This window comes from Triplophysa rosa, linkage group LG13 (genome assembly GCF_024868665.1).
Source record: "Triplophysa rosa linkage group LG13, Trosa_1v2, whole genome shotgun sequence".
In the NCBI taxonomy this organism is placed as follows: domain Eukaryota; kingdom Metazoa; phylum Chordata; class Actinopteri; order Cypriniformes; family Nemacheilidae; genus Triplophysa; species Triplophysa rosa.
Window position 1 is genome coordinate 2,616,869 of NC_079902.1, and position 12,317 is coordinate 2,629,185.

The window sequence follows — 12,317 nt, forward strand, 5'->3', positions numbered from 1 at the left end:
ATCTAAAGAATGATTACGAAGGTGAGTGGGTCCTGACACATGTTGACTAATGCCCATGGAGTTAAGAGTGTCTTTGAAAGACATTCCTAAGGCATCTGTATCGTTATCTACATGGATGTTAAAGTCACCAACGACAAGGACTCTATCTGCTGCCAGTACTAGTTCTGCTAAGAACCCACCAAATTCTTTAATAAAATCTGTGTGGTGCCCTAGAGGCCTATATACAATAGCCAGAATAAATTTTAAAAATGTTTTGTCCTTAGTATTAGGTGTTGAAACATGAAGAACCATGACTTCAAAAGAATTGTATTTGGAGTTAGACTTCTGGGAAATGCTAATAGAGTTATTGTAAAGTGCTGCGACACCTCCCCCTCTGCCTTTTAGACGAGGCACATGTTTATAATAATAATTTTGGGGGATAGATTCATTTAAAGTAATAAAATCATCTGGTTTTAGCCATTTTTCTATCAAACAGAGCATGTCTATTTTATGGTCTGTTATCATATCGTTAACAAAAAGTGCTTTATTAGAGAGAGATCTAATATTTAGCAATCCGAGTCGTAACAGTTGATTTTCTGTATTTTGTTCATGTTTAATTTGTTTAAAGTTTATTAAATTACTTTCAAGAGGTTTACGCATTATTTTGTGTTTGCTAATCCGGGGGACAGACACAGTTTCTATTTTATGATGATGATTACTTTCATGTCTTGAACCTATTTAGTCTTATGAGGCTCTTACATTTATCTTAGTTTATTCTGTTCTCACAATGTAAAAAAGATATTGCAGTCTTACAATTGTCAATCAATGTAGAGTTATCAATTTTAATATTCTTGTTTCTCTCTCCAAATCCCCCTCCGAATTTTTTTTTACTATGTTGGTTGTTTTTATTTCAGAAAGGTATATATAGGTATATATCACTTTGTCTGTAAATGCACGTGGTTCGTTACTTAGACTGAACTTTGTGCATGATACAAAAAAATTATAAATATAACCATAATATAACCAAAATCACCACATATAGCACGGACGGTGACGGCGCAGACTTTTGGGAACTTTCTCTGCACTGAAAGCAAGCGTCGTGTCAGGAGGACGGAGAAAGAGTGTGCAGGAAAAAAGGTGAAAGGGACTTTTTGACTGCTTAAATGGTAAGATGCTTTACTGCATTCCGCTTTTTCATGTGGCAAATAAAGTAACTTTTTGTAGTTTATTGGTAATGAATGTGCTGTATTCCCATTAGTAAAAAATAATTTATTATTATAGAGTAGTTTTGAGGCGCATGGGGGAGGCAGCAATCCCTTCCTCCGATTCTTCCTCCTGGAGCGGACCACTGGGCTGGCAGGATGAGGGGGACGTGGTGGAGAGTGTGACTGGCTCCGAGCTGGAAGTGTCCGACGCGGAGTCCCACGACTCCCTTCTCCCACGCCTTCCAAGACTGACTGGTGGGGCGGGACCTCCGGGAGTCAAGGTGGGCTGAGCAGAGCTCCCCAGTGTAGCGACCGCCACTACGCAATCCTCCGGGATGGGAGGCAGGTGGGAGCATGAGGAGTCTAGGAGGCAGGCGGGAGCATGAGGAGTCTGGAAGGCAGGCGGGAGCGTGGGGAGTCTGGAAGGCAGGCGGGAGCGTGAGGAGTCTGGAAGGCAGGCGGGAGCGTGAGGAGTCTGGAAGGCAGGCGGGGACGTGAGTAGTCTGGAAGGCAGGCGGGGGCGTGAGGAGTCTGGAAGGCAGGCGGGGCGTGAGGAGTCTGGAAGGCAGGCAGGAGCGTGAGGAGTCTGGAAGGCAGGTGGAGGATAGGCTGTTAACCAGCTCCTGGAAGGACCCCCTGACCATCCTCTCTCGACCTGCCAGAGAAGGGGGGTTGACAAGGCCCGCAAGAAAGAAGGCATTCATCAGGGTCTCGGGGAGAAGGCTCCTCCTTTCTGTAGACACCTGGGCATACTTTGCAAGGGCCCGATCGCCCTGCGGAGGAAACGGTCCATCGCCTCTCTAGACCACAGCGGAAGATGACTGCCACCAATCAGCCATCTCCCGCTTAGCAAAATTGAACAAAGACCTTTAATAAAACAAAAAACCCACAATGGGGGCAAACAGCAAATAAGTACTCGAAACAAAACTTCCCACGAGGGGGCAAACAAACAAAAAACAAATGACAAGGATAACAAGTCCACAATACACGACAAGGCAGGAAGGGAAACTCCACTGGGAGTTCTACAACAAACTCTAATGAACCGGCAAGGGACAGAGAACACGAGGGCCTTGAATGGGGAAATCTAACGAGGGATAATGACACTGGGCAGGCGAGGGGAATGAAACACTTAAGGGGCGAGATTAGAGGAAACAAGGAGGCGGGACCAAGGCACACGACGAGAACACGTGGCGCAAAGTCACAACAAAGGCCACGTGTTTCCACACAGAACACAACAAGCAGAAAAGACATTGTACTGCCATGACCCTGTGCACAGAACTAGAAAACTCCTGACAAGAATGACAGGATCATGACACATTCCGCTCATACTACATCATGTGACCCATGGTCTTTGAACTATAATATATTTACAACAGTTGCCCAAATAATGTACTAAGGCATTGTTAAACAAGTGCAGTGTAACCAGAAGAACTATGCTTCTCAATTTTTACACCGGAAAAGAGACGCTCGCTTTACAGTTTTACGCTATTTTTATTTTATCAACTTTCTGAATTTGGAGGCTCCTCAGCTCCTGTGGCATCATGGCATAGAGTAGTGTCCATGTGGAGCATACTTACAAATGTTGGTGGAAACAGTAGACTATTTTTTTTATATTTTTTTAGGGTTCAGACATACTATTCAAGAGGCATATGGAAGTAGGTGATTTTAGATGCAGGGATTGTTTACATCATATTTAGTTTCAGATGATCATCCCTTATTATGTTACGTTATGTTATTCATGTACTTTACACCGCCAGCCTGGTTGCCTATTTTTTATCTTCACTTATAATCCATGGTAGTCATCGATCTGACTACCTTGTTCGTACGTGAAAGGATAGATCTAACTATGGATATGACTTTATAGATCCAAAGATTGGAGCCAAGGTTCACTAAGTCTCTCTTCGTCAGGAAATAACTACATCTGTACTCTGTTGTGAGTTAACTGTCTAATCCATTCCACCTGACTCATTCCGAGTCGGTATAAATGAAACTCCATTCCACATTTTAGCTACAGCCTTGACTTCTACGCTGCTGCTCCTCAATTCCATTTTACCTGGCTCATTCAGACGGAGTTCATATAAAAACTCATTCATTTATCCATTCTCTTTTGACACAGCAAGGAAAACGAAGTATTGTTGTACATTATAATAGTAATAATGATAATAATAGGGTGTAAATGATTATACAGTGTTTATTAAAATTATTAAATGGATGCCAACTAATTGGGATAGTAAAGACCTCCCAGTTACCCCTAACCTTACCATACAGTTTATTATTAAACACCTGTTAGCCATTTTTCAAATATTTTCTCATTTTGTTGAAAAGAAATGCCTGTATGATCTGATATGTGATGTGAAAATGTAGAAGAGTAAGTTAGGCAAAAGCCAGATTCAAAGCTGCATTGATATGTAGTGTCAAGACTGCTTGTCACGCGTCTTACTCGATACACCACCGAAGCTGCTGGCAAAGTAGTGTCGTTTTTGCACTCTAATTTCTGGGGGAGGACCCACTCACATTCTTTGTGCCGCCGACGCCCATGTGTTATACCATGCGAAGATAGTGGAAAATGACTGCTTCACAACATTGTCTTGTGCAGTTATTTAAAACCTTGAAAATGAGACCATTGGAAACTCATATCTACTTGTGAAGACAATACAAATACAGCATCCAACATAAGATTAAAGGAGTAGTTCACTTCAAAATTTGCCCCATTCACTTTCCATAGTCATTTTTATTCCTTCTAGGGAAATTCAGGGGGCAAATTTTGGAGTGAACTACTCCTTTAAGAATAGTCATATCGAATAAAATAAATAGGTAGAATGAAATGAATATATTATATATACCTAATAGTGCTGTCAATCGATAAAAAAAATAACTAATCACACATTTTTTGGAAATTAATTGCAATTAATCACAATAAATTTCACATAGCATTAATGTTTTAAAATATACTTTTAGATGCTAATAATTTCACATTTTATCTAGAAATTAATGTAGACACAACATACAGTCTATTTTTTATATTTGAATGCCATTATTTTATGATTGAAAACCTGCATCACTGATATCAGTACTACTACTGATGTCTTCAAGAAATATTTTTCTAAATTGTAACATTAATTATAGCCATTATTATAATATATTATAGCCAGTGTGGGTCATTCTGTTTATAAAATTCATGTCTCCTCATAATCTTAAATTGAAATCTGAAAATGCACTTTTGTGCTTGAGGGTGAAAAATAATAAAAATAAGGATAAGGAAATAAGAAATTATATACAATTTAAATGTATGTCTGTATATCTCTCAGAAAATACAATAAAAGTAGAAAATTGGTATTACTTGCCAGCTGTAAAGTGCCTATAGTTACTGTTTACACCATACATGGGCAGAGCATCCTAATGCATCATACTTCGTTACTCCCATTAAAGTCAATGAAGATGTCAGCTCTGGAAAATCCACCTGTAGCCACAGATAATAGTCCCTGGGTATGAAATGTATAGCAGAATCTCAACATCACATTCTAAAACGCTTGAAATGCTTTAATCTCAACATCACATTCTAAAACGCTTGAAATGCTTTAATCTCAAATAGCAACCACTCAAAAATAATATCACATGGTAACCCTGATGCTGCAAATCATTTTGACAGGTACAGTTTAATAGTACACAAGATTAAATGTAAATATGTCTTTCTATAACACCTGACATATTTACAAATGATTAAACCTAATTGCCTATTCCTGGTATTTGAACAACAAAAACTAAATGTCAAATGTTAATACTTTAAAAGTATGGTAAAAAATACAAATTCTTCATTTAAACTTACAAACCCGATTCTAAAAAAGTTGGGACACTGTACAAATTGTGAATAAAAAAGGAATGCAATAATTTACGAATCTCATAAACTTACATTTTATTCACAATAGAATATAGATAACATATCAAATGTTGAAATTGAGACATTTTGAAATGTCATGCCAAATATTGGCTCATTTTGGATTTCATGAGAGCTACACATTCCAAAAAAGTTGGGACAGGTAGCAATAAGAGGCCGGAAAAGTTAAATGTACATATAAGGAACAGCTGGAGGACCAATTTGCAACTTATTAGGTCAATTGGCAACATGATTGGGTATAAAAAGAGCCTCTCAGAGTGGCAGTGTCTCTCAGAAGTCAAGATGGGCAGAGGATCACCAATTCCCCCAATGCTGCGGCGAAAAATAGTGGAGCCATATCAGAAAGGAGTTTCTCAGAGAAAAATTGCAAAGAGTTTGAAGTTATCATCATCTACAGTGCATAATATCATCCAAAGATTCAGAGAATCTGGAACAATCTCTGTGCGTAAGGGTCAAGGCCGGAAAACCATACTGGATGCCCGTGATCTTCGGGCCCTTAGACGGCACTGCATCACATACAGGAATGCTACTGTAATGGAAATCACAACATGGGCTCAGGAATACTTCCAGAAAACATTGTCGGTGAACACAATCCACCGTGCCATTCGCCGTTGCCGGCTAAAACTCTATAGGTCAAAAAAGAAGCCATATCTAAACATGATCCAGAAGCGCAGGCGTTTTCTCTGGGCCAAGGCTCATTTAAAATGGACTGTGGCAAAGTGGAAAACTGTTCTGTGGTCAGACGAATCAAAATTTGAAGTTCTTTTTGGAAAACTGGGACGCCATGTCATCCGGACTAAAGAGGACAAGGACAACCCAAGTTGTTATCAGCGCTCAGTTCAGAAGCCTGCATCTCTGATGGTATGGGGTTGCATGAGTGCGTGTGGCATGGGCAGCTTACACATCTGGAAAGGCACCATCAATGCTGAAAGTTATATCCAAGTTCTAGAACAACATATGCTCCCATCCAGACGTCGTCTCTTTCAGGGAAGACCTTGCATTTTCCAACATGACAATGCCAGACCACATACTGCATCAATTACAACATCATGGCTGCGTAGAAGAAGGATCCGGGTACTGAAATGGCCAGACTGCAGTCCAGATCTTTCACCCATAGAAAACATTTGGCGCATCATAAAGAGGAAGATGCGACAAAGAAGACCTAAGACAGTCGAGCAACTAGAAGCCTGTATTAGACAAGAATGGGACAACATTCCTATTCCTAAACTTGAGCAACTTGTCTCCTCAGTCCCCAGACGTTTGCAGACTGTCATAAAAAGAAGAGGGGATGCCACACAGTGGTAAACATGGCCTTGTCCCAACTTTTTTGAGATGTGTTGATGCCATGAAATTTAAAATCAACTTATTTTTCCCTTAAAATGATACATTCTCTCAGTTTAAACATTTGATATGTCATCTATGTTGTATTCTGAATAAAATATTGAAATTTGAAACTTCCACATCATTGCATTCTGTTTTTATTCACAATTTGTACAGTGTCCCAACTTTTTTGGAATCGGGTTTGTAGATATTGAGTTGCCTTTGATATACAGATCCAAAAAGATTCTCTCTACAGAAATTTAACAGATTAACCTATTTTATGCTCTTGTTGAACATGAAATATGTTCTATACTGTAGGCCTACTCATTATTTTTAATGTGTCAGGGCCACAATGATTTGCATGTCTATCATGTAGGGCCATTTGATATTGAGGATAACATGAAATGGAATGGCATTTTATGTTCAGATAATTTAATCTTTAATTTACACATTGTCCTCACTGTATAAAAGCATCCGCAAGGGCATTTCAACCTGTACGACACATATGAAGAGAAGGCAGATTTGTATGAGGGTTAGGTTTAGGGGTGGAGGGTAAAATAATGATAAATGCCATTAGCCTGCTGTGAAAGTATATGAGATGTCCTTACTAATTAAGTAAAACAAACCTGTTTGTGTGTGTCACTCAGGTATATGACGAAGGCCGTTTTGTGTATCTGGTGACTGAGCTAATGAAGGGTGGTGAACTGCTGGATAAGATTCTCAGGCAGAAATTCTTTTCGGAGCGAGAAGCCAGTGCTGTGTTGTACACCATCACCAAAACTGTGGACTACCTGCACTGCCAAGGGGTGAGACTATGCAACATTTACATAATTGTGTACAAAATATGTGTCACACAAATATCTGAAACCACAGCATGTAAAAAATGTTAACGGTACATTTTTTATGGTCTCTTGTTGGCATTTAAAATAGTCATTTACGTGATGACTTTTAATGGGCTTGACCATTACGCTTCCTAAAGTTTGAAACAGTTTGAAAGCATAATGATAAGCAGTGGAGGCTGAGGTATAAACTCTTCTTTTGCGAAATATGCTCCTGTACGTGAATATAGACGTGACGACATTGTATATTTCTGGCATGAACGTTTGTCAAAGTGGGAAATTATTAGAACAAACCACATAGTGTCATCTAAATACTGACCAACACAATACAATAATTTATAAATGTACTAATGGAGGGCAGTGGCGTGCCCGCCAGGGTGGCACCGGGTGGCAGCTGCCCCCCCTAAAAATGAGCTTTGCCACCTCAGTTGCCACCCCAACGCTGACCTTACAGTCACAATTTGGGTACTAATGTAATGTACAAAAATGTTTTGATTAGGTTTACTGAGGGTGTCACTTCTGCTCAAAATCGCAACGGGCTAATATTCTGATAGAGACGCTTGTCTGCCAGTAGTCAGATCGGCATTTGAGCAGCCTGATCACAGCGTGTATCCTCAGGCAGGAGCAACAGTATAACTGCAGTGGAGCAGCACTTCTCCAGAGTTATGCAGGTGAGAATGTAAATCTCAACGTATCATACATACTAAAAAGTAGAAGTAAAGCCTGTTTACTGTTACAAAAAAAAATGTGGGCCAGTGGACTCTGATTCTTATACAAATTAACTGAAAAGTTGATTCATTATAGGTGAAAGACATTTTTAAATGCAATCTCTTTCCCTCTTTCTATCTACGCGAGTTCAGTATAAAAGCGCATTCTCGCATAGCCTATTTCCAAATTTAGGTTTCTTAAATTATTGCTTAATTTACTGCGTAAGGTGTAAAGTTAAAGTAGTGTTGTGAAGCCTTAAAGCCATAGACATGTATTTATTATAGGGCTGTAGCTATCGATTATTTTAGTAATCGAGTATTCTACCAATTATTCCATCGATTAATCGAGTATTTGGATAACAAGAACTTTTTATTTATTAAAGAGCAATACTAAATATGCAAGAGAAAACGAGACGGGTCTCTTAAAATGAACCACTAATTTGTTTCCTTTTTAGAAAAATTAACATATTTATTGCTGAAATTGCATACATTAATATCTGTTTAAATTAAACTCATTTAGTACATTCCATTGCCATATTACTTTCAAAATGCAATATAAAACAAATATATGAATAAGAAACATTAATAAAAATAGAAAGAACTAACTTCAGCTTATGCATGATGCATTTAGTTTATCTTAATTAGTTTTAATTTTTCAAAGTTCAGTTTTTTTATTTTTTATTATTAAATAGTAATATATTTGTCCACATAAAACTACTATAGTTAACCAGACTTTTATGTTGGCAGGTCGTCGGAAGATGCTTATTTTTTAGTGCGTGTTACCTTCACTCTTCAAGCTTCAAAATGTTCGGAAATAAACTCTCAGAGCAACTCTGGAGATGAAGTTCATGTCCTCACACAGCGCAGACGCAGACAAATCCATGAGAATCACGCGTGTAGCACGTTAAACGTCTTGGTTACGGATGTAACTTAAGTTCCCTGATGGAGGGAACAAGACGTTGTGTCGAGCCGACAGATGGGGTTCGCTCTTGAGAAACTATCAACTTCTGACTAGTTTAGAAAAGGCCAATGAAATTGGCGAATGAAATTTGCATGCCGGACTCCGCCCCTGGATATCCGGGTATAAAAGGGAGATGGCGTGCTGCATTCATTCACCTTTTGGTTTGAGGAACCTGAGCATCCCTCGACCGCTGCGGCGGGCGGCCAGCCAGCGTTGTGGCAAGAAGGACACGTCTCGTTCCCTCCATCAGGGAACTGAGGTTACATCCGTAACCAAGACGTTCCCTTTCTGTCGGTCTCTCGACGTTGTGTCGAGCCGACAGATGGGGTTTCTATGGAAAACGCCACAGCGCTGTGCCGCGTCACAATCTCTAGCGGAGCGAGGATGACCATTCATGAACATTCGTGTCTGGAACCACGTCTGGAACACTAGGTCCAGTTAGAGCTATGTGGTAGATAACTCAACTGTTCCCCGGCCTAAGGGGGTAGTGCTGCTCTGCCCAGCCTGCCCCCAGGAAGGTGCTTAGTGATGGATGGAATGCCTGTTCTTTACCCAGTGGGGAAAGAAGGGAGGCGTAAATAGCCACTGATCCCCCTAGAGGAAGGGGGAAGGACTTTTGCAGGCGTACGCCCTACCGGCTGCCAGTCCTACATGTTGCCCTGCAGGACGCGGGCTGACACCGGTTCCACACGTAGGTTGTAGAACCTCGCAGCTCTGCAGATGTCTGCCAGAGAGGCGGCCTGAGCCAGTGCCCATGAGGAGGCTACACCCCGAGTGGAGTGTGCCCTACCTCCTAACGGGCAGGGGCGATCTTGAGATCAGTATGCCGTAGCGATGGCATCCACGATCCAGTGCGCCAGCCTCTGTTTGGAGACAGCCCTCCCCTTCTGCTGACCTCCAAAACAGACAAAGAGCTGCTCAGAGCTTCTGAAGCTCTGCGTGCGGTCCAAGTAGAGGCACAGTGCGCGTACTGGACACAACACGGATGGGATTGGGTCTTCCTCCCCAGTGGGGAGCGCCTGCAGGTTCACCACCTGGTCTCTAGGGGGAGTGGTGGGAACTTTGGGCACGTAGCCGGGCCGGGGTCTCAGGATAACGTGAGAATCATCGGGCCTGAGTTCTAGGCAATCTGTGGACACGGAGGGTGCTTGCCCCGCGGCCAGCTGTGCGCTAGGGTATCCATGCCGAGGGGTCCCTCGGTCAGGGATTACCAAAGCGGGCAATGGGAGGAGTCCGGGGAGGCAACAGGTCCACCTGCGCCTGGCCGAACTGCTCCCATATGAGCCGGACTGCGAGGGAATGGAGTCGCCACTCTCCGCGAGGCGTCGACTGACGAGAGAGCACGTCGGCTTTCTGGTTCAGGTCGCCTGGGATATGTGTTGCTCGCAGGGAGCTGATCACCTCCTGACTCCACAGGAGGAGGCGTCGGGCGAGTCGTGTTAACTGCCGTGAGCGAATGCCACCCTGTCGATCGATATATGCCACGGCAGTTGTGTTGTCCGACCAGACCAGCACGTGCTTGCCCTGCACGAGAGGCTGCAGCCTCTTCAGTGCAAGTAGCACAGCCAACAACTCTAGGCAGTTGATGTGCCAGCGCAGGCGGGGGCCAGTCCACCGCCCCGACGCTGCGTTCCCTTTGCATACTGCACCCCAACCCCAGGGGGTTAGCGTGCGTCGGCAGAGAGGCGTGATGACCATATGCCTGCTACCGGTGTGCCACGCTCTCCAGGGAACCCGACTCTGTAGCCAGTGTTGGAGCGGTCACATGTGCATCAACCCGAGGGGGCCCACCCCCACCGAGGATGCCATGTACCCAGGAGCCTCTGAAATTGTTTCAGGGGGACCGCTGACTGCCTGAAGTGTTTCAGGCAGTTCAACACTGACTGAGCGCGCTCTGAGTCAGCCACGCTGTCATGGAGACAGAGTCGAGTTCCATACCGAGAAAGAGGATGCTCTGCACAGGGGAGAGCTTGCTCTTTTCTCGGTTGACCTGTGGTCCCAACCGATCTAGGTGCTGGAGCACTAGGTCCCTGTGTGTACACAACAGATCTCGCGAGTGTGCCCAGATGAGCCAGTCGTCGAGATAGTTTAGTACCCGCACACCTCTCTCCCTGAGGGAGTGAGGGCGGCTTCCACGATCTTCGTGAAGACTCGTGGGGACAGCGACAGACCGAAAGGGAGGACTCTGTACTGATATGCCCGCCCTCGAAAGCGAGACATGAGTAAGTGGTAAGAGTAAGTAAGCGGCCTTCAGGTCAATTGCCATGAACCAATCTTGACATCTGGTAGATGCTAGGATGCGGTTCTGCGTGAGCATCCTGACCGGCAGCTTGAGTAGGTGCCTGTTCAGGGTACGAAGATCTAGCACCCCCCCTTTTTTGGGAACGATGAATCTCCTCCCCGGGGAGGAGATCGGCTCTGCTGACTTACCTGCCTGGCGATAATGCAGCACAACGCACTGTCGACTGAGAGTGCTGAGGGCTGCTGATTATCCTCGACATTGGGTCTTGCCATGACGCAACGTCGAGTTGAGGTGAGAGTGGCTATGATAAACACCCAGAGAGAGAGGAAACTCTTAAGAGAGTGGGCTGTTGGGACGGGCGATGGAATGGCTGGGGTCGGGCCCGATGGTATTCTCGATCTCCCTGGGGTCTTCCCATGAGGGCCGCTTCTGCTTTCGCCGCGGCTGCTGATGGGGCGATGGTCTCCTCTTCAATGTCTCTTCCGGGGGGGCCGCCTGAGTGGGGGGCGCCAGAGCCAGAGGGCGTCGAAGAAGACCAGGGCTGCTGGGAAGCAGACGGTGCATGGGACTCGATGGCCGAGGGCGGCCGAGTCACGGCGGGGGAGGATATGCTTGATATCCTCTGTCTGCTTCTTTACTGTCGAGAACTGCGGCTCGAGAAAAGCGGACCTTCTCGGCATTACTCATCTGTGCAAGGTTCGGCCAGAGGTGTCTCTCATGGACCACAAGTGTGGACATCGCCCGACCCAGGGCCCGCGCGGTCACCTTGGTCGCCCGTAGAGCGAGGTCGGTGGCGGCACGGAGTTCCTGCATAAGCGGTGGGTCGGTGTTACCCTCGTGGAGCTCTCTCAGCGCCTTGTCCTGGCAGGAGTGTAAGCCGCAATGTAAGCTCTCGACACCAGAGATGCCGAGACCCCACATACTTTGGACGGGAGTCTAGGTTGAGCCCCCAAGGTGGCCGCCGCCTGCGGGCACGAGTGCACCGCGGCGGCACACTCCTCCTGGGGGACATTGACGTATCCTCTAGCTGCCTCACCCTCAAGGGAAGAGAGGGTGACAGAACTTGTTTGACGTGAACGTGCCGGAAAGGGGGCGTTCCAGGTCTTACTAAGTTCCTCATGCACTTCCGGTAAACACGGCACTGGGGGTGGGCGCGGCTTGGAGCCACG

At 44.4% G+C, this 12,317-nt stretch overlaps 1 protein-coding gene across 5 annotated transcripts in view; it reads left to right on the forward strand.

The window, feature by feature from the left end:
* The window catches only part of rps6kal (ribosomal protein S6 kinase a, like), a 128,101-nt gene that overhangs the window by 64,458 nt on the left and 51,326 nt on the right, over nt 1-12,317 (forward strand). For all 5 annotated transcript variants that reach the window (XM_057349128.1, XM_057349127.1, XM_057349131.1 and 2 more), the window contains one exon: nt 7,047-7,205. In XM_057349128.1, coding sequence (XP_057205111.1) covers nt 7,047-7,205 — 159 coding nt within the window. The remainder of the gene's footprint in view (nt 1-7,046; nt 7,206-12,317) is intronic.